The sequence below is a fragment of the Stylophora pistillata genome, chromosome 1 (assembly GCF_964205215.1).
Source record: "Stylophora pistillata chromosome 1, jaStyPist1.2, whole genome shotgun sequence".
Classification (NCBI taxonomy): Eukaryota; Metazoa; Cnidaria; class Anthozoa; order Scleractinia; family Pocilloporidae; genus Stylophora; species Stylophora pistillata.
This window is the reverse complement of record NC_142519.1, coordinates 35,718,215-35,740,206: the sequence shown is the minus strand read 5'-3', so window position 1 is coordinate 35,740,206 and position 21,992 is coordinate 35,718,215. Positions and strand designations below refer to the sequence as shown.

General features: G+C 38.6%; 2 protein-coding genes across 2 annotated transcripts in view; one reads left to right on the top strand and one right to left on the bottom strand.

The window, feature by feature from the left end:
- Positions 1-264: 264 nt before the first annotated feature.
- LOC111326317 (coiled-coil domain-containing protein 125) lies at positions 265-11,008 on the bottom strand. Its single transcript, XM_022930283.2, has 8 exons — positions 10,448-11,008; positions 8,488-8,555; positions 7,090-7,248; positions 6,114-6,282; positions 5,231-5,349; positions 4,620-4,727; positions 826-1,086; positions 265-519 (listed from the first exon to the last, which is right to left on the bottom strand). The coding sequence occupies exons 1-8, from the start codon at positions 10,911-10,913 to the stop codon at positions 406-408; spliced, it is 1,464 nt and encodes a 487-aa protein (XP_022786018.2). The 5' UTR covers positions 10,914-11,008; the 3' UTR covers positions 265-405.
- Positions 11,009-14,649: 3,641 nt separating this feature from the next.
- Positions 14,650-21,992, top strand: part of LOC111326279 (uncharacterized) — a 7,916-nt gene continuing 573 nt past the window's right edge. The window contains exons 1-5 of the mRNA XM_022930244.2: positions 14,650-14,899; positions 19,037-19,393; positions 20,177-20,503; positions 20,854-20,937; positions 21,484-21,992. The exon at positions 21,484-21,992 is cut by the window's right edge and continues 573 nt beyond it. Coding sequence (XP_022785979.2) covers positions 14,830-14,899; positions 19,037-19,393; positions 20,177-20,503; positions 20,854-20,937; positions 21,484-21,659 — 1,014 coding nt within the window. The 5' untranslated portion in view covers positions 14,650-14,829 and the 3' untranslated portion in view covers positions 21,660-21,992. The remainder of the gene's footprint in view (positions 14,900-19,036; positions 19,394-20,176; positions 20,504-20,853; positions 20,938-21,483) is intronic.

The following is a 21,992-nucleotide window of genomic DNA, read 5'->3' as shown; positions in this document are numbered from 1 at the left end:
GTAACTATCTTTGTTTTCCGTACAATAATTTGAACATTGAAGTAGAGCACCTCTCATAAAAATAATGCACCAATCCATTCTAGGCTTACACACCCCTTCCCCCCCCCCTCCCAGCTAACCCACGAAAAACCCAACAGCAGCACTAAAAACTAATGCGCAACTTTGCTAAATTCTACAACAATCGTTATTCACACAAAGAATCCTTTAATAACAAAACTTGTGCTTGAGTAGGGTATTTGAACGCAGTTTCGGTCCAGGAGGCGGGAATCTGAACCAACCAATCTTGTAAAGTTCAAATGCCTGGGGGAGGGGGTTACTGGGGAGGAATGTTGAAGCTCCGAACTCATCGACGCATGAATTTCTCAGAAAGGTAAGTACACCTATCGCATATTTTTATGAATACTTTCATGTAGCTGGTAACGATCCACAGTTATTGCATTTCTCCATTCCTTTCATTTTTGCCGCCAACATTTTTGTGGCAAGTCTCTGGTGCGCCAGCGCTTCACTGTTGTCATGGAGCTGTCAATCAAAACAAGAAAGGAACATGAGTTCTCAGTGTTTTGTAAGTAAACTCAAATGAACACCTTGCTTACGCGACGCAGCAAAAACGAATTTTGCAATTTCAAAATTCGTACAGACTTTTCATCGGTATACATATTCTCCATACTGTTTTTTATACATTTCCTAGGGTGCTGACAAGGAGAATTTGTTAACAATCAAGAACTTCTTCAGTTGGTGATCATTTCCTTTATTCTCATACCCTTAAGGTGTGATTCAGGGGTGATACACTAATCACTCTGAAGAGTCAAATGCTAAGTTACATACCATGCCCAAAAGAGTCTCTACAATTTCATCTTTGTATGTGTTGACCTGACAAACTATCTCCTTCTGGTCACATTTCACCCCGTTTTCCCCTTTTGTTAATGTCTTTGGTTTCCCGCCAAACCCAAACTTCTTTCTCCAGCTAGATCTTTCCATTAGTTCATAGATAAGTGTAGAATTCTTGGCCAGTTGTTGTTCAAATGCGACACGGTATGCATCAGCAGCGAGAAGAGCTTCTTCTTCCCTTCGCTGCACAAGTTCGAGCTTAAGAAGGCAAAAAGAAAAAATAATTACAACCAGTACACTTTTGTCCACGTGAATTTTGCACAGTTATTGTTTTTGTTGTTTTTTTATTCATTGTTTACGTTTTTAAACTTAACCTTCTCATAGATCAATACGAAATAATAATGGCTCTAACTAATTACTACGATCACCCGTAACGAATCGTATAAACCTCTTCTTTAATAATCCATATTTTGAAAAGTGAAGAATTAGTATAGGTAATCGCATGGGGCCGAGTAAAATTAAGGATTAATATCACGCGTGTTTTCGGAAGTTGCTGAAATTGCCCGAGTCGCGCAGCGACGAGGGCAATTTCTGCAACTTCCGAAAACACAAGTGATATTAATCCTTAATTTTACGAGGAACCATGTGATTACTTGTTTATAATATAAGGGGCAAAATGTTTTCTTACTGATCTCGCGCAAAACGGGACGCCATTGTTACAAAACAAACAGAAATTTCTTTACCTTGGCAGCCGTTGCTAAGCGATTTTCAGCCAATCATTTTCAAGTAATTTTGTCCGGGGCAATTACAAAAATTAAGAAAAAATGCCCTCTGTCTTGACCAATCACAATTCAGTAATTTTGCCACTTATATGATAACAAAAGTAACCAAGAGGTCTGACTGACTCTACAAAAGTTTCAGTAGACATTTATTTCACTAGATTTGACTAACCATCACTTTCTGACTAAAGAAAAGCATCGGACATTTGCACATTTCCCTCAGCTTTTAGTCTCAACTTGGTTCAATTTCCGAATGAGGGAATGGGAAAGAGAAATGGTCTGCCCCCAGAACCATACCTTTAAGTATATCAAAATACCTAATACCCCACACAAAAGAGTTCTGGTAAAAATCTAAGCATCTCAAATTCTCAAGATTGAGTAATCTTGCAATAAATTGAACTCTAATTATAGTGAAACAGTTTTAAAACTTGAAAAGTGGATCAGCCACTGACCCACTAGTCAATGCACCCTTTCAAGCTTCTTTCAGAGGTTGCAACAACCTGTTCTGCAAGTGGCTGCCGGTGGCGTCTATGCACAAAAATTATGCCCCTTTTTTCCCAACAGAACTCTGGGGGCACGCTACAGACAGCAGTAAGAAGTGTAATAGGCAGGGGAAGACTGCTGATTCTACCATGTCATCAGTCTTACGTCACTAAGAAGTCACATGAGATGCGCATGCGCAATACCGATCAGTGCAGCCGCCTTTGCCAAAGTCAGTGCTTTACGTAGAGGTGAGTGAACCAAAATATCATTTTTCTCACTCAATGAGAGCCATCCCTGTTTCTTATACCCTACTGATTCTTAAGGCATACGACCTATTTAAATTTTTGCAGGTTTATGCTTTTCCTTGTTGCCTTTTTTCACAGGACAATGATTGAACCTACCAACTACAGCGACGCCCACGAGGTCGCTGCTGAAACTTCCCGTGGAAATTCTCACGGTGAGGACGATATCACAAACAAAGACTTGGCTAAAACGCTCCAGTCCATGAACGAATATATTGGCCAAATTGCAGAAATCTTACTCGAAATAAAACAAAACAACCCCACCGGGGTATCTGGTAAAGCAACATCGTCGTCGAAGCGACGAAAACCAGATCAAACAAGTGACTCTGACACTGATAATGAAGGGCCCGCATCAAAACGGAAAAACGACTCTGATGATAATTTAGGCCTCCACGCTCAGGATGACTTGGACGTCGATAAGGAGGTCCACACGCTCACCGAGCAATCGAAAGCCACCGGCGAAAAAGAGCGGGAAGCGTCCGCTAGTGAAACTCTGTTGCAAGAACTCGCTAACCAGCTCGACGATGACGAAGCCACCGGCGACAAAATCAAAACAGAGCTGGCACAAATAGCACAAAAGCGTTGGGGAAAAACCTTAGCTGCTGCAAAAATTAAATCCTTTGCAGAAAAGTACAAAGGCCCTGAAAACTGCACAGCAATAAAGGGAACTAAATCTCATGATCTGCCACTTATCAGGCACAAATTAGACCGATATAAATTGTCACCCTCGGCAACGGAGGTGTTAATGGCTTCGTGGCGAGAGGGCACAACAAAACAATACCAAATATACTTAAAGCGTTGGCAGAGCTTCTGCGAACACAGAAACATTGACATTTATTGCCCAAGAGTTGCCATGGGAATCGAATTCTTAGTTTCTCTATACAGGTCGAGGTTGGGCTACAGCGCAGTTAATACAGCTAGATCTGCACTGTCAGCTACAATCTTATCCGAGGGTATACCATTCGGTGAGCACCCTCTCGTTGTCCGTTGTATGAAAGGCATTTTTGAGTTAAAACCGGCATTACCTAGGTACACGGAAATTTGGGATGTTAATAATGTATTAAATTACCTTAAAAGATTTAGTCCTATTAAGGGCTCCTTAACCCTGAAGGAGCTAACGTTGAATTCAAGCATGTTATTATGTCTAACAACTGGACAAAGAGGACAAACCCTACTTTACATGCACACACGTTCTATTTAGGAACTAGACGATGGCTTCCAAATTATCATAAACGAAAAGCTTAAACAAACTAAGCCAGGTAAACATTTGACTCCCATTAAGGTAATAGCATACCCGGGTGACAAGAGAATCTGCGTCGTGGATTATTTGATGGAATACCTAACCAGGACGAAACCGCTTAGAAAAGAGGTCACTCAGCTATTAATCAGTTATGCTAAACCATTTAAACCAGTTACCAAGGATACCATCGCAAGATGGGTCAGAAATGTGCTGGAACAGTCAGGTATAGATGTTAAAAAATACTCCCCGCACAGTAGCAGAGCCGCTTCAACTTCGCATTGTAAAGCCAAAGGACTAACCTTAACAGAGGTCATGAAAACTGCTGGATGGTCAAACGCTCGTACTTTTGCACGATATTATGATAAGCCCACACAGATGATGTCAACTTTGGACCAGTTTTGTTGAACTCTACAACCAGTAACTAGAGATTGTTGTACAATATGACAAGTTTTATTCACGTAAAGCTTTGTGGACCCAATAAATTGGACTATTGTTTAAGAGTTCGCTATACAGGTCTTTGAACTCTCATGAGACTCCGTAGTGACGGAAGACTGATGACATGGTAGAATTGTTGATTAAACGAGACTTAAGTTGAAGTTTGATTGGGATTCTACCATGTCATCAGTCCGGAACGAAGGAGTCACATGCCCAGCCCACCCTTCCCGTTCTCCTTCGTTCCCTAGCTCTGTATCACTCACGTTAAAGACTGATCGGTATTGCGCATGCGCATCTCGTGTGACTCCTTCGTTCCGGACTGATGACCTGGTAGAATCCCAATTAAACCTCAACTTACAGGTAAGTCTCGTTCAATCAACAATTACTGGCTATTACTGAAACCCCTGTTTTTACTTGTTGTCTTATCTTCTTTTGATATACAGTGTACCTCCATGGAAAGATACTCATCTTTTGAGAAGAGCATTCCCAAACACCCCAGTATAGGAAGTATAACTTATTCTGAACTCGCCCAATCTAAAATAACATGATTACCTCATGTTTGAGTTTTGCCTTGTCTCTTTTGGCGTCCACTGCCGCCCTGGCACATGCACAGGGCTCTTGCTTTTTTCCTCTACACTGACATGCACCCAGAGTTGCAAGCTGAAAATGAAATGAATAAACAGACAAACAACAAATGAGAAAATAAAGATTGGGAAGATCCAGTGTTACTGGCCTCCTTAAGTTACATGGCCCTTATTTGGTAAGACAAAATCCATCTAAAACTATCTTTGAATTGAAGTGACAGTGGCAAACTTATGGATACACTGCAAGATAAAATTACAATATACATTGACTGTACTAAAAACCAATGATCCTGTGATTTCAAGAAACAGATTTGAGCCCTCATTCCCACAAGAGTCCTTGCCAATTGATACACCATCATGATACTGAACAATCTGTTTTCCATCAGGATGTGCTAACGCCACAAAATTTGCACATCAAGTTCTGTTCCCACATGACTTGTTCCTACATTTCACATATCCACGAGCTTAAATGAAATTGGATTGACAACGGTGTTCAAAGGTGACCAGGTGTTAAAAAACATAGAATTGGTTTTGAAAAGTTACAGTATTGCCTTCAAAATCTGTTTCACAAAACAATACCTCAACAATCAGATCTCCAGTGGACAAGATTTCTTCCCTCTCTGGAGTGCTCAAATCATATTTGATTCTGTCTCTAACTTCCAAAGCAGCAGCTAGCTCATCACGATCACGCATGAGAGCTGAGAAAAAAAAAATATTTATTGCAAACCAAAAATTTTATTTTCACTGTCCTTCTCAGAAAAATTTTCACATTCAAAAAAATTCCAATCAGTCTATTCAGCTGCCTGACATCAATCCCCATACCACATCTAATGTATCAAAGATAGGCCAGTTCTAAATCTGACCTGCCTCAATAGGATTTAGTGACAAACCAATAAAATACCCATTGCACATAAGGTAAAAACAAAAGTGATCTTTTTTCCAGTCATGAAGGTTAACTCAAAGTGTAATCACCATATTGCAATAATTGATATTTACTAATACTGCTAAAGTACTGTCCAACCACAGTTTCTTAATAGAGAAAAGGAGAGTTGTGACATTTAAACATCCAGTGATCAACAACAGATGCCCATATAATGTAGCCTGCAAACAGGCCCCCACTTATAGCTCTACAGGATGTACACTTCTCTGCCTGTGGAATGATTTCAGAAAAGGTTTGCTAGTGGAGAGGTCTGATATCAATTATAATTGCTGGATTCCCTACAGACCTCTCACCAACTCACTCCGGACTCATACTTTTACTTGTAGCTGGCATAGATATGCTTGTGTTGAGACATTAATATTATGGTCTGCTCCCAGGCTATAGCAGAATGCTCTAGAGAAATTAATGTAAATCTTAGAGTTTACATTGCCTATTTCAAGGAACCTCATGGCCAGAAGAATTTGCTCTCAACATTTAACACTCAAGGGACCATCATTGCAAATTACATTTCATTCCACTTACTCATTTTCTCCATTGCAACTTTCCTTAGTTCTTCTGATCTTGTCTGGAGGGTGACCATCAGAGCAGCATTTTCTGTAGCAACCCTATCAAACCTCTCGGCCCATGTTTGTTCATTGTCAAGCAAGTAACTCTGTTTCAGTTCTAGCTCCCACTGAAGAAAATTCACCTCCTAAATCATGTCATCAAAACAATGCAATTGTTGGAACACAAACTGAATATACAGTGCATTGACTTAGACACTGGAGGATAGTATGGGCATGTTGTATAAACTGATACATTCCCATCAAATTATTCTGTTTTCTTTTGAAAGGAGGGGAGAATAAGATTTGTGATTTAGAATAAAAGACACTGGATAGAACTATCCTAAGTTTCCCATTACCAGTCAGAGTATAGATACTTACTATGAATTATTTGTTAACACCCAGTTGATGGTAATACACAATTTTTGATTATAAAATTCTCCACCCTCCTGCACATAATTTTCTTAGAGTTAATGGAAAAATGGTTTCTCACAACTTTCATTTTAAAAGTCTCAATAACCAATCACTCCCAGAGGTGATTGGCATTTAACCTCTCCCAGTCTATAATATTCTATACAATATCCAGCCAATAGGTAATGAGGAATTGTTATCTTAATCTAACACCAAATTCTTGTAACTATTTTACAAGGAAATGTTTAGCAGCTACATGCTTAGGGGAGAATGAACAATCAGAGCTTGGCAGTTAAGGGTAAACAGATATAGTGTATCCTAAAGCGTGTAAATCTTCAGTCAAATGCTTAAGTCAAATTGATCAACAAGAACCTTCTACACTGAAAGACTACCAAATTCTAACCTGAGACAATCAACTTAAGTTACATGTAAGAAATGGCAAACAAAGTCACTTGAGAGTATATTTATAAATACCTCTAGTCCAAAAATTTCATCATCAAACTACACCAAAGTTCACTTTGGAAACTTATTTCTGTGACAGTTACCTGCTGAAGTTTCTTGCTTGCTTCCAATGCTTTCCTTGAACACTGTTTTTGATGTGCTTGTTCCAAACGTGACAGACTTTGGATAATTTTAACAGCACCATATTTACTCTGTAGCTGCTGCTGACATACTTCTAAATCCAAAGTTAAATTCTCAATTTCCTGAAAAATAAAATAAATAAGTTACTATCTGCAACTGAAGCTTAGTAGGGTAGCCCAGATGGCCTGCAAACTCCAACAAAATCACCTGCCTTTGATGTCTGATTATTTTGATGAGGATTCCCTCTACCCCTTTGTAGAACTCGGTCACATAAAATTATTTGGCCTTTTCATGCATTGCGAATAATATCCACTATTCTTTCACCTTCATGCAAAATCAAGACAATCACATTTCACATAAAAATAAAATTAGGCCAAATTCATGAATTAAATTAAATTAAATATTTTTACTTTTTCTAGTCTTGACCAGTCTTGACAGGAGATGACTTCATTTCTTATCTTATTTGTTAAAGAACCATGGGTGCTCTCTTTTATGACTTTTTTCAATTCATGCAAAATCACAGCTATTCAAGAACAATATTTTTGTAAATTTTCAAAACAATAAAATGGCCACAAATTCATCATGCAAAACAAATAGTTCACAAATCACATTATAAATTCAATCAACTTTTCATTCAGACATGGGTCAATTGTTTAATAAGTGAAAAAATCTGTTCTCATGGACATGAAAAGATCTTACCATCTGTAATCATGATTCCCATAACAAAAAAAAGTCAAATCACAATTCAAGAGGAAAAAATTGCCTTATCATGCTTCACAGAAAAAGGACCACCTATGATAAATTACAGGCAATTACTGCATGCTAAGAGTGACTAGTTTCTAATTTCTCATTACAATTTAAATATTTGAAGGACATTAAAGACAAAAGTCTCTGTTTGCGTGAAAACAGGCTTGTATCTTTGTCTGTATATATATCATGATTGGTTGAGTTTGCTTACAGTCTATGGTGCCCCTGAGAATTAACCTAATGCATGATTTTCCATGCCATTCCCGTTGTTTGTAGTTTTTGCCATTTTTGCCGAGTTTAGTTTTTAGCCAAGGATTTTAAGGCTAACTTTTAATTGTCACCAGAGAGATCCATGTAACTATGTAAATTGTTGTGGTTGTTTTTTACAAGAATGCAAGGAATCTGGACACATACAAGTAGTTGTGATATATTTAATTTCACCATGCATAGTTGGCCCCTACATTAGACCCTATCTGTTCACAGTTTTGCAAGAGCAGTCTTGGAACAGATAATGTCCATGGGCAAATATCTGTGCATATTTTCATGTAAAGTAGAGCCTGTTTATATATTTCAATTTTGCACCAACTTTAATAATTTACTTTATACCCACTTACTTGTTTGGCTTTCAAAAGTTTGCCTTGAAGGGCATGATACTCATCATCATCAACTACTGATCTCCTTTCTGTTGTAGACCACACAAAAATGTTAGAAATCAAATTGACAGTAAAAATAGATGGAAAGAAATGTACCACTTGTAGTATCTGGATTCCTATCTATACAGATCATTGCACACAACATGGCATTGGTTTTGTTTTTGTTTCAATGCAAGGAAATATAGAGCAGATAAAAATTAATGATGATGCATAAACACTTGTAACTAGCTGTCTTTGAAGGAAACTCTAATAACAGTTCAGATTGGCTGCTTTCTGTGAGTCATTGGTTGACACAAAATTTAAGTCACAACAATCCCACTTCTTCTGATGACTGAAACAAGTTACAACTTCCTTGGTATAACATCTACTTTTCTCAAAATTCAGTGAATCTGGAAGATATGATCCAGACCCCTAACTTGTTATAATGGTAACTAAATCATAATAAAGATCCATTAATTTTTATGATTGCAACAAATGGAGGTGTGGTTTCCCCAAAGTACATAACTCTTAATATTTAATCATCAAAAAATCCATTATTCTATCAGAGGGCTCTCTATATCCCTTTGCCCCTTTGTAAAGCTCAGCCATGGAAAAAAAATATTTAGCCTTTCCACCTTTTCAGATTCAAACAAAATTTGAGATGATTACATTTTGCATAAAAGTAAAGAACCAAATTCACGAATTACTGGATTTTTATTTCTTTTAATCTTGACCAATCTAACATGTAAGTGTAAGTAATGTCTTGTCGTATTTCCTCAAGGACCACTATTGGTCTGTTTTATGACTTTTATCAATCTAAATTAAGTCCACCTCCTGTCAACCCTGGGTCATAACCAAACCATAACCATTTGAGAACAATATTTATATTTTCAAAACAATTAATGAGGGCAGGAATTCTTCACCCAAACCAAAATCACATATAATTCAGCTATTCATTCACAAGTTAAAATTACATGTAGTTCACGCAAACATGAAAATGTCCTACCATCTTTAATCATGATTCACAAAAAGAAAAATCAAATCACAATTCAAGAGAAAAATAAAATAGCCCGATCATACTCCATGTAAAATGTATAGGGAACCCTCACTGAAAAGAGCTGTCTGATGACTCTTTAAGACACTGCTGAAGAATACCCCCTTGATGCAAAAACTGAAGTGACCATGATCAACAAACTATTCCTGATGACTCTTTAAGACACTGCTGAAGAATACCCCCTTGATGTGAAAACTGAAGTGACCCTGATGAACAAACTGTCCCTTAATTCTTTCACTCCCACGATCCCATTTCTAATTCTCCCTGCTGTCTCAGCCATACAATTAGTGTGATTTTAGTTTGGAGAATTCTGGTATTGGATCAATCAAAAACTCTTAATTGATATTTTGATTATTCTCATCACTTGTCTGCTTGATTTTGTTTGGCTGTTTGTAAGGAGAACTTCTGTCTTGGTCACTGATGGGAGTTAAGAGTTGCAACGAAATTAGTTACCCTCAACTAACCAGCCGGAACATTTACCTGTTACAAATACATTTACCAATTGATTCACTTTTCATAAGTTTTTCCGCGAAGATTTTACCATTTTGAATGGTATCATGCACACATGAGGTTAATCAACCATATGGATCTGTTCGCCCTTTGAAATATCAACAGAAACAGTCACACACCCAAAACAAAATGTACTGTAAATAATGACCGGTACACGTGTGAAAAAAACACTCTTTCAAAGTTAACCCCACATTAATCGAAACTGAGAATATTTTGAAATCCTGTTTAATATAAATTCTTATTTCAGAGAGCCAATTAATCTCAATAATATATGTTCTTTACATAAATAAACACCGATATGTATTGGAAATTTACTTCAATAAGAATATCAATTTAAGAGTATACGTGTTATCGTAAAAGTAATAATTCAAAATAAACCTCTCGCAGAATTTATCCGCCTTAATCCACGAGCCTTTCCTTTACAACCTTTATCGCCGTCATTGGGTGTACTTTCGCTGCTTGATCTGTTCCTTAACTTGAGAGAAAAACTTCTCTTTGGCAAGTTTTTCAAACTCCATTTGGAGATCCGACTTATCCCACCCTTCATTTCTTTTAATTGTTCTACACTCTCCTGCAAACTGGTTCTCCATGTAAACGGCTTCGATCGGTGCTGGCATTTTTCTCGAGTTTCTTCGGACTGTGTTGTATCTTCTGTGAAAGCCTGAAACAAGTCAAGTATCTCTAATTCGGTGCCAATCGAATCGTCCTCGCATCGTGGCAACCCGCCCGGTTTTAAGCCGAATCCTAGACCCAAATCAACGGAGCAAAGAGACGAAGAATCATCGGACGAGAACGATCTGTGGCTTCCATTAAACTCAATTTCATGAGTTATCCCTGAGGACATTACGACGACGATGAGATGTATAATTCCTGTCCCAACTTAACAGGAGTTAAAAATCTTGTCATAAGCCTTGAGAAGCTCTTAATTAATGTTTTCATGTGCTATGCGACCACGCCGTGCTACTTAGCAGCCACGTCAGGTATAATATTTAGGATGGAGTGGACTACAGGCACTATGGTTTCTGAATTTACTTGATGGGTGACGTAAAGGACTTCATTCGCGAGTAACTCCCAGAAACGACAGTTTAAATTTTTCTGACACTAGAAAAAAAGGTACGATGATTTTATAAATAAACGCTTTTAGTATAATTTCAGAGCTGAGCAAAGAGTTTCCAGCAATCTGATTGGTCGAGCGGTTCCTTATATTTAACAATTATTCGCCGAAGGCGAGGAAGTCGAGGGGATTACTCGACAATATTCACCGAACCTGAGGCGAATAATTGTTTTAGCATAATTTCAGAGCTGAACAACAGAGAAATTTCTAAAATCATAACATTTTAGTAACATTTATTAACATTTCATATAAACCGAGTAGAGCGGTTTATATAGCGTCATACAAGGAACCGCTAGACCAATCAGATTGCTGGAAACTCTTTGCTCAGCTCTGAAATTATACTAAGACGCTATATAAACCGCTCCACGCGGTTTACATAAAATGTTAGAATAAAATGTTAATAAACGTTACTAAAATGTTATGATTTTAGAAATTTCTCTGTTGTTCAGCTCTGACATTATACTAAAACAATTATTCGCCTCAGGTTCGGTGAATATATATATATCTTAGCGCGAGGGCCGTACTGGGAGAATATCGGCCCGAGGTCTTGACAGTACGGACCGAGCGCAGCGAGGTCCGTACAAAAAGACCGAGGGCCGATATTTTTCCAGTACGGTTCCGAGCAAGCTTGGCTAATAAGAGATGTATCATGCGACTGAAGTTCAAAGGGACACAAGTGCGGTTTCATTCGGGACCATTCGGAACAGTGCCCGGTCCAATACTGAGAGAATATTGACCGGCAATAGAGCATTTTGATTGGTTGATTTTAGCTATTGGCCCTCTGACTGCCCGAGTTGTGTAATAATGTCGAATAATCCCCTCGACTTCGTCTCAGGGATTATTCGACGATATTCACCTTGCCTTCGGCGAATAATTGTTAAATATATGACTAAAACTATGCCTTCCTTCCTTTCATATTCAAATGATACCCGATTCGCATATGAATAAGGATCACGTTTTTAACCTAAAGAAGAATTTTGTGAGCTGGGAACTTACTTTTAGTGGGTTGTGATGTGGCATTATTCTCAAACCTCACACCCCAAATAAGAAAGTTAGTCTGGGACTGAATGAGCCCCTTGGGGCTGATATTTCTGGAGAATGATGACAAGCATCACACGGTTACGACGATGGTACGGTTATGTCGAAGGGACAGTGCTGCTGACACATCAAAAAACTGAGCGAGGGCATTCAAGCTTAAAATTTTTCTTTTTTTCTGGGCTGTTCCGGTGACCAATCATGGGCCATTCTGTTTGACAGATCCACGTGACCGTTGGTTTCTAAGGACTTTTAACTGGACATCTTTATACCAAATGTTTCAGTTTACTGACACCAGCAGCGTACATAGAGCTAAAACTAATCGATTTGAGAGTCAAAGGACAGTAACGTTGGCAAATCCTACAACAAAGGCGCTGATGGATTTCTTGCACGCTATAACAAAGCTTTATAGACTTGAGCGGGGAACGATGGTCTTAGGGCCTGATTACATGAGCCGAGCTGGCCCGGTTAGCCGGGCTGATTTCTTTTGTTTTCACGCTTTGGCGAACACCAAAACAAAAGAAATCAGCCCGGCTAACAGGGCCAGCCCGGCTCATGTAATCAGGCCCTTAGTCTGCGCTTTTCTCGTCTCGGCAGGTCGGTATGACTTCTTTAAACAAAGGAAATATAGTGATAGACTATCTCCATTACCTCCCCGAGGGGCTCATTGACTCACTGAATTATTACGGCACTATCACTTTCATATATCTCCCAAATTTAAGATTCACAGGTAGCCCACCCAAGGTCGCACAATGAGTCTTCGAAAAGTGGACATAATTATCAATTCTTCACCGAAGTGGAGGGGAATATTGGTGAAAATTCACGAAACCGCTTCGCAGCGCGGTAAATATCCGCCATTTTAACCGACACTGAGGTGAACAACTGTTTTAGTAGATACCCCACATATACCAAAAACTTGTTTATATACTTCAACGTACTGAAAAATGGTGTGGAATTAGACTCTTAACGCGCGATTTCCCCCCTTCGACTGCTCGAGTAAAAAAATGCTTGCTAATCACTTTCGAAATAGCCAATCAGCCAGCGCGAAAAGCACTCTTCACTCGTGCAGTTTATGCATATTATGTTTATGTCGCACACATGGTGAAATAAAAGGATTTTTATAGAAATAACCTAAAAATCTAAGCCGATTTAGAGCGAAAACGAAGTTATTCCGCTAATATGTTTGTCTCTTTGAATCCTGTGAGTTTCCTCCGCTGATTCACGGTGGCTGTTTGAACTTCTTGATGAAACCGGAATGGTCACGTGCATATGCATGTTCGTTACGTCATGTTCAATGTGAACCATTCGTGAATATACCCTGCACGTACTGCTCTATATATATTACACTGTTAGTAATAATAACCGACTGGGATATATTAATGATTTTGCTGAATAGTTAAGTTTGTTTTGAATAGTGTATCAGCTTCGATAAACGTCCTCTATTACGAAATTCACTTGACACTAACATGAAGCCGTTTTTCTTTGCTTTGTTCTTTCATTTATTATCAGTGTTCTGTTATCGTAAGATAGTTACCTTTTTCCTATTGAAGAACGCACGGCCAAGATAAATGATTAGATGAACACGAGGTAATATGTTTAAGTTGTTAGTTCCCCATGTTAAAACATGCAAATCCGCTGATCAGTTGGCCGAGTTATACTTGGTTCAAATTTAATTTTCCTTCGTTCTCGGTCATGTTAATGTATGATAATGATACGTATGCACGATCCTCGCAGTAGATAGCGCTATTTAAGCAATAGCGAAAATCAGACCTGAAAAAAATCGGGCCTGAAATATATGAACTTCATATATTTCATTGTATCTGTATGATAATGAGTTTGAAACAAAGGAAAATAAAATTTGAACCAAGGATAAAATCATAGTTAGTAGAGGGGACTAACAATGATAAAATTGAACTACAACAAATACATCGTTTTGCGTAATTACTTTTTTCGAGGAAGGAATCATCAACTGAAAAGTAAAAGTTTCTCATATAAAACAATGGTATACTTCATGGTGATATTTTGAAAATGCTCAATGATAAAGAAACTGCGGGAAGGCGGAGTCAATTTATTTGCAGGGCGAACATAGTAATTCAATCCTTGATTTGGTAATTATGTAAAGCGTGTGCTGTCTTCTATTGTTTGACCACAAAGTACATTCATTGTATTGTTTTCATGAACAAATATTATTTTCTGGGGCATAATGGTAAAAGTGAGAGACAGCCTGCATATCAATCATTTCAAAGCATTATTTGTGATATTTGATAGAAAGAGCAATGATACATCTGTCAACAGCCTTCTTTAAGTAAGGATCAAATCGAATGTTGTTCGATGAGCAATAATTGCTAAGAACAAACAAGGGGAGCTTAAATTCACGCCACAGCTGTCTTTTGACATAATTACCGAATAAAAGCTATCGTTAAAAAATATGCAGCGCTACCGAGACGTAACACATATATAGCGACAGAAATACGCGATTCGCGCACTTCCTCCGACAGGAAACCATGGTGAAGGGAAAACCCCTCAGAAACATTGTGAGTGTCAGCAAAACTGAAAATGGAAAAATCCCCAGCTAGTTGCAACTGGAAAATTAAAGCACGTATTCGGATCAATGGCGGACGGAATTTGCAAAGCATGTCAAAGTTTATTCCTTCTTGTCGCACTGCTGAGCGTTTTCAGTGGTAGGTTTTTTGATACGCTAGTCTTAAGAGTGTAACGGTCTTTTCCGCTGTAAATTCAAGGTAGCCAAACCGCTAATCGTGACAGTGTAATCTAATTTATGATTACACCTTACTAAACGGCAGTTGACAGGGTTACCTTGCTTGATTTTCCATAGAAACAAAGTATTTGAGGTTTGCTTCTATTCAACTGTTGCAAAAAACTTGAATTTCTGAACCCCGCGAGGAAACATTTTGAGATTAATTTCGACGGAAGACCCGATGAGTCGAGAAATTTTGACAGTCATCATCAAGCCCTAAAAACTTCTATTCATTAGTTTATATGGGTGATGAACAAAGTCCATGGACTGCCCAAATCAGGACTACCCTAATACGGGGTGTTACGAAAACGAAAACCCTCGAAAACGAAGACCTAAGACCTAAGACCCGGTCTTCGTTTTCGTACTACGAAAACGAAGACCCTGTAAACAGAAAAGCGTTGAAATTACAAGTTAAACGCACATTAAACTGTAACAACGCTTAGTAATATAATACATTACACTTCACGCGTTTCTTCCCATTATTATACTGCCCGTATTATTATACTGCCCGTATCATTATACTGCCCGTATTATTATACTGCCCGTAATATTATACTGCCCGTATTATTATACTGCCCGTATTATTATACTGCCCGTATTATTATACTTCCCGTATTATTATACTGCCCGTATTGTTATGCGGCCCGTCTTGTCTGTTCTGTTTCGCTATGCGAGCCAATTTGGTTTTGATATTCTCGAGGGTTTCCTCGGGTAAAATTATCACATATTATTATTCTGGAACAGCAGGCAGGATTCCATCGCCAGCCGCCTTTGATTTAGAGTTAGCATTGCGTGACGGACGTGTACAGTGAGAGAACACGATCTCGTTGTTGGTGGTGTGACAAAACAGTGGCTTCCTTTGAAGGATTGAGGTCGAAGGCCGACTATCGCACGTGCGGCCGAGGGGAACATTTTTGCGCGAAACTTAAGCCACATGTTGAGATGGAGCGGTAAAAAATTCAACTATGTCGGTTTTTCGAAAGTTTAAGCTTCCTCAGCTAATACGAAGAGGGTCACCTGGCAGCGAAATTCCAGAAGAGATTCCACGCTTCAAATGTAGTGAATTACCGGTAAAACAGAGAATAGGAAAAGTTCAGGAGATAGGAAGTGTCATACTGTTGTTGTTAAAAAAATGCTGTAGTTTTAACTTGGGGGCGGGGGACGTCCATTTCTTATACACTTAAAAGTGAGGAAGGTGATTGTGGAATTGTTCAAAGGAAGCCATCGTTTTGTCACACCACCAACAACAAGATTGTGTTCTCTCACTGTACACGTCCGTCACGCAATGCGCGCTAGGCCGAAAAAGAGAGTACGCGCCCGAATAAAGCCTGCTTAACCATATTGAGGCCCTAAAATATTCCGATCACTCCTTCGACAGGGATGTCTGTTCCAAACTTGGACTCAATGCATAGAAAAACAAATCCAAGAGCCGAGAGCAGTGGTGGCTGAAGAAAGACCAGGAAAAACCACGCGCGAACTGTCTTAACATATCAAAAGCTGACATAACAATTACTAGTGCTCGGGGTACTTCTACAAACGTACTTGCAAAGGATTGTCTGCTTTTGATAAAGGGTCTTCGTTTTCGTAGTACGAAAACAAAGACCGGGAGTCTTCGTTTGCGTAGTATGCAAACGAAGACCCTGCATTAGCCAAAAGAATTGCTTATTTTTTAACGAGAATTTTCCAGCAGAGAAAGCTTAACGACTGTCAGAATCTATTTTAGCTACGAAATACAGTAGAAATCGATTATTTATTAAATGAACCCAAGAGTCATTTTTTCCTGTAAAGAACGCTTTCTCTGTTATTCTGTAACGCAATGCTAACACTAAATCAAAGGCGGCTGGCGATGGAATTCTGCCTGCTGTCCTGATATGTGCGGTAAGTTTACCCGAGGAAACCCTCGAGAATATCAACACCAAATTGGCTCGCATAGCGAAACAGAACAGACAAGACGGGCCGCATAATAATACGGGCAGTATAATAATACGGGCAGTATAATAATACGGGCAGTATAATAATACGGGAAGTATAATAATACGGGCAGTATAATAATACGGGCAGTATAATAATACGGGCAGTATAATAATACGGGCAGTATAATAATACGGGCAGTATAATAATACGGGCAGTATAATAATACGGGCAGTATAATAATACGGGCAGTATAATAATACGGGCAGTATAATAATACGGGCAGTATAATAATACGGGCAGTATAATAATACGGGCAGTATGATAATACGGGCAGTATGATAATACGGGCAGTATGATAATACGGGCAGTATAATAATGGGAAGAAACGCGTGAAGTGTAATGTATTATATTACTAAGCGTTGTTACTGTTTAATGTGCGTTTAACTTGTAATTTCTACGCTTTTCTGTTCACAGGGTCTTCGTTTTCGTACTACGAAAACGAAGACCGGGTCTTAGGTCTTAGGTCTTCGTTTTCGAGGGTCTTCGGTTTCGTAACACCACCCTAATATGAACTAACCCTATTTTTCGAATTAGTTCCGTTGAAAGCACGTCTATCTACATGTGTATGCCTACATTGCACACGCCTTATCTATTTTAATTTCTTCAGTCAATGCAATTGAATTTAATTTCTCAAATACATGCGATATTTTTGAGGGTAATGGCAATATGTCGTTTCATCGGCCAGGTTACTTAGTTTCATTATCTAATTGTACTCAGTGAGTCCACTTCCCGGTGATATAGCGTATTGCTTCTGCATCGAGTTTCAACTTATTCACGTTTGTAATCAGGTTAATAGTATAGCTACGTCGGTAGGGTTATGCAAACATGCCGTGTTGTTGTGTTTCATTCTCGATGATCGCACTTTTATAAACTACGTGCTGCACTGAATCTAGAAATGGCTATCTGTATAGAATCTCTACCGTGTAAATGGCAAATATCTGCATCAATCTATTTTATTTAATCACTTTCACCAGAGTGTGGTGAGGGTCGCACAACGGAGCGAGGCTCCAAATTAAGTGCGCCCTATATCCCACCCATCCCACCCCAGGGGAGGACATCCATCACACAGTAATCTCGTGTGTGGGAAATTAACGTCTCCTACCCCAACCCTGCAGGAGACGGGACCTCCATTTATTCGTCCCTATCCGAGAAGACTAGAATATCTAACCATTTCTTGATGTTATAGAAAGGTAGCAAATTCTTCTCAATTATTTAAAGACCTTGAGTGTTGGTCCGGCCGGGGCTCGAACCCTCGACCTCCCGCACAACAGTCCAGCGCTCTATCAATTGAGCTAACCGGGAGGCGGTAAGCACTAAACAGTGAATATTATCGATATCTCGCCCTACATTGAGAGAAGTGACATGACTTCGAGCTATTTTTTGAAGGAAGGACTTTGAATGTTAATGACCTAAATTTCGTGATGTTTGTGTGGTCTAGCTTTGCTTCAAGAAGGAGTTTAATGAGACGATGAAAGCGCCTCTACTAGTGGCGTCATAAAGGGATATGGAAATTATATACAAACAAGAGAATTCTCTTAATGCACCCTTGAGATGGGAATATTGAAACCGAAAAGGCACGTAAATTATTTTAAGTAAAAATGAATTACACGAGCTAAAAATAAAATGGCAAAAGCAAAATTCTCAATACGTGCTAACCACGTGAGAAAAAAGTTCACTTTGAAAACGTTGGGTCTAGAGAAACAAATGTAAACACCAGTAGATTGTCCCCCGAAAAATCCTTATCACAGGCCAGGACTGAGAACTGAGAACTGAGAACTGAGAACTGAGATATTTATGGGCTTTAACCCCATGAGCCCAAAGATCTCATAACTAATTCTCCTTACTGTTTGCCATACAATTCTTATGATGTCAGTGCAGAGAATTAGGTATTAGATCACCTACTAACCCCTTAATTGATATTTTTCTTTATTCTCATCACTTGTCTGCTTGATATTGTATTGATATTGTAAGGAGAAATTCTGTTTTGGTCTCTCATAGAAGTTAAAGGGCTAATTCCACCCTAAATCATCATGGTGCTTCGGCAAATCACAATTTCTCATCTCTGTTGTCAATGTGTTTATTTCAGCAGGCAGCACTACTCTGGAAGACAGGAAATATACCTGTCCCACAAAAAGTGAAACATTCGAATGTGACGCTGCAAAAAGGGTTCCCGAAAAATTGCAGAGGGGTACATCATACAGGATACAAGACCTGAAGGATCCGAGCGACCAAAAAGAATTAGAAATTTACTGCGCCGAAAAAAGATGTATCGTGAAGAAAAATAAACTGTATGGAAGAGTTCAAATACTGGAGTCAAACGCCACGAGACTGACCTTCAAGATACTGAAATTAAACGAGTCTTTGCGTTTTTCGTGTGATATACACTCCACACCTGAATACCAGTCCACTGAGTTTCATACCAGCGACATCACAACTGTTGAATGTAAGTTGAATTACCCTCAGTCGAGAAACGATTTAAATTTACTCTACGAGTGCGTGTGTGTGCGTGTGTGCGTGTGCGTGTGTGTGTGTGTGTGTGTGTGTGTGTGTGTGTGTGTGTGTGTGTGTGTGTGTGGTGTGTGTGGGGGGAAGTAGCCTTTCTTTACCTGTTTTATAAGGCGCCAGCTGAAAAACTGTGAGGATTGGTGTAACTGTAAGACCGAGAAGATATTTGATTTGCTTTGGGAATTTTATATTCTATTTGCACGATATTATCCAAATAAGAAATTGAACTACAATATAACTTCCTCTGCATCATTTTACTACATATTTACGTATTTTTATTGATGTATTAGCGAATTAATCTCAATTAGAGATGTATCATCAAGTAGATATTGCCTGCGTTCAATTAACTCCTTGACGTTAAACTATCCTGCAATTGAAGTCTCGCAAGACTCTCGGAGACCGGTCATTCTTCGTGGCCGCCCCCAAATTATGGAACGAGCTTCCTAATCATATCAGGGACCTAAATTCAAGTAATAAATTGAAGACCGTACGGCAATCAAAACTTATCTTTTTAGACTAGCCTTTTTATAGCGTTTTTATTATTTTTTTTTATATAGATATCTTATATTTTCTACTTGTATTTATATATTTAAATTTACATTTACATTTGTATTTTTATATATTTGTATTAAGATCATATTGTAATGCGCAATTGAAAATTTATATTGATAATTGAGCAATAGAAATTAATAAAATTATTAAAATTATTATTATTGTTTAGGCGTCCGAAGTTGTATTGGTAAGAAGGCTGACCTATCTTGTCAGAGTTTCCAACAATTTCTTCAAACTCCAAATGGTTTGGGAGCGTTCTTGAAAAAACCTGATGGATCAGATATCACTTTCTGTAATGACAAAGGGAATTGCACCTGTATGGAAGAGTGTGGAGAGTACAAAGACAGATTGCAACCTGGATATAAATCAGTAAACATGAGAAACATCAAGAAGGAAGACGCTGAGGAAGATTTTATGTTTCATTTTGAACACAAAGATCCAGGAAAACAAACGCCCAGAAAATGTGTTTTCAAAATCGATCCTGTGGTTTGTCCTGGTAAGACAGCTTAGTGAGATGGTTTTTCGTTTCATTCGGGATAATGTTAACTTGGTCACGACTTTGTTATCCTTTATGGTCAGGCAAAACATTTTATACCGTTGGCTAAATTTTCGTGTCTTTCTCTTACTTTACTACAGATATTTATACCCAGTATCAAACTTGATAGGAAATACTATCTGTTGCTTGTAAACGCCGTAATGATAAAGGCTGGGCGATAATAAACTAGTTTGATGAATTACAATAGTTACGAACAGCTAAAATATTAAATACACGAGCATTGTAATATATCCCGACATACTGCTAATGAGGAGCTTGTTTATCCAGTTTAACACTTTTTTCTGCCGCAGGCCCACCAACTGGAACCCCAGAGGTCACTGGAAGGTCTCCAGAAGAAAATAAAAGCATCGAAAAAGCACATAACGACACGCCAGGTATCTTAAAGGAGGCAAAAAAACTTTCCTTTCTGTGGGTGATACTGACAATCTTTATTTCGGATATAATAATACACATGAAAAAACTTACGCGCGTCTGACCGGCTAAAAACGAGTGCATTTTTCCTGTTACACGGGCGCAAATTACAAATAACGTGAGCTGTTAAAGTTTCGTCTGTCTTGACTTTCTCTGATACTTTTTCATGTATATCATTAACAAGGAACCACATGATTTCTCGCGCAATTTGGTGTAAATTTTCAAGGTTAACCGTAAAAAAATATACTCGTGCTTATCTGAACACCAATTGCACTCAAAATCATGTAACTACCTATACATAAACCAGGAAGGTGAATTTACTGCACTACCAGATCTGATCAAAGGTTCCGTTTTTCCTCTATTTACGAGGGATATTTAGATAGTTCTATGAATTCAAATAACTGTAAAAACTTCAAGAACGAGAAATTATACGAATGTTGTGAGAAATCACGACACTCTGCAAGTAAATAAGGAAGTTTGAATATCTGCTTAACATTTTCCTACCACAGGCACACCAACCAGAGCCCCAGAAGTAGTCACAGGAAGGTCTCTACATGAAAATGCCAGCAACGTTACAAAACAGCCACCTACCATCCTGCATAACGTCACACAAGGAATCTCCAAAGTAACAAAAACACTTTTATTTGTGTGCTTGGTACTAGTAATTTTTATTTTCCCAAGATAGTGCGTGTGAAGGGTGAATTTAAACCCAACTCAGTCAACTGATGAACAGATCTGAGCAAACGGTCCGTCTTACAAAGACACAAGGTGTGGTCGAGGAATACCCACCACAGATCAAAGGGTCCTCAAACGAATCTTTGAATCATCTGGAAAATGGAGCTCTTACAATGACCAAGATGTTGTATGTCTTGTGGGGGAACTACTGCTACAAGTATTTCGCACGATTCTACGAATAAAAGTGTTGTGCAGCTATTTGGAGGTTTTTGTAAACTCGGCAGTCCTGTACGTATCTCCTCTTGCTTCCTTTTCCGTGTGACGAAATTGGGGACCAAAACTG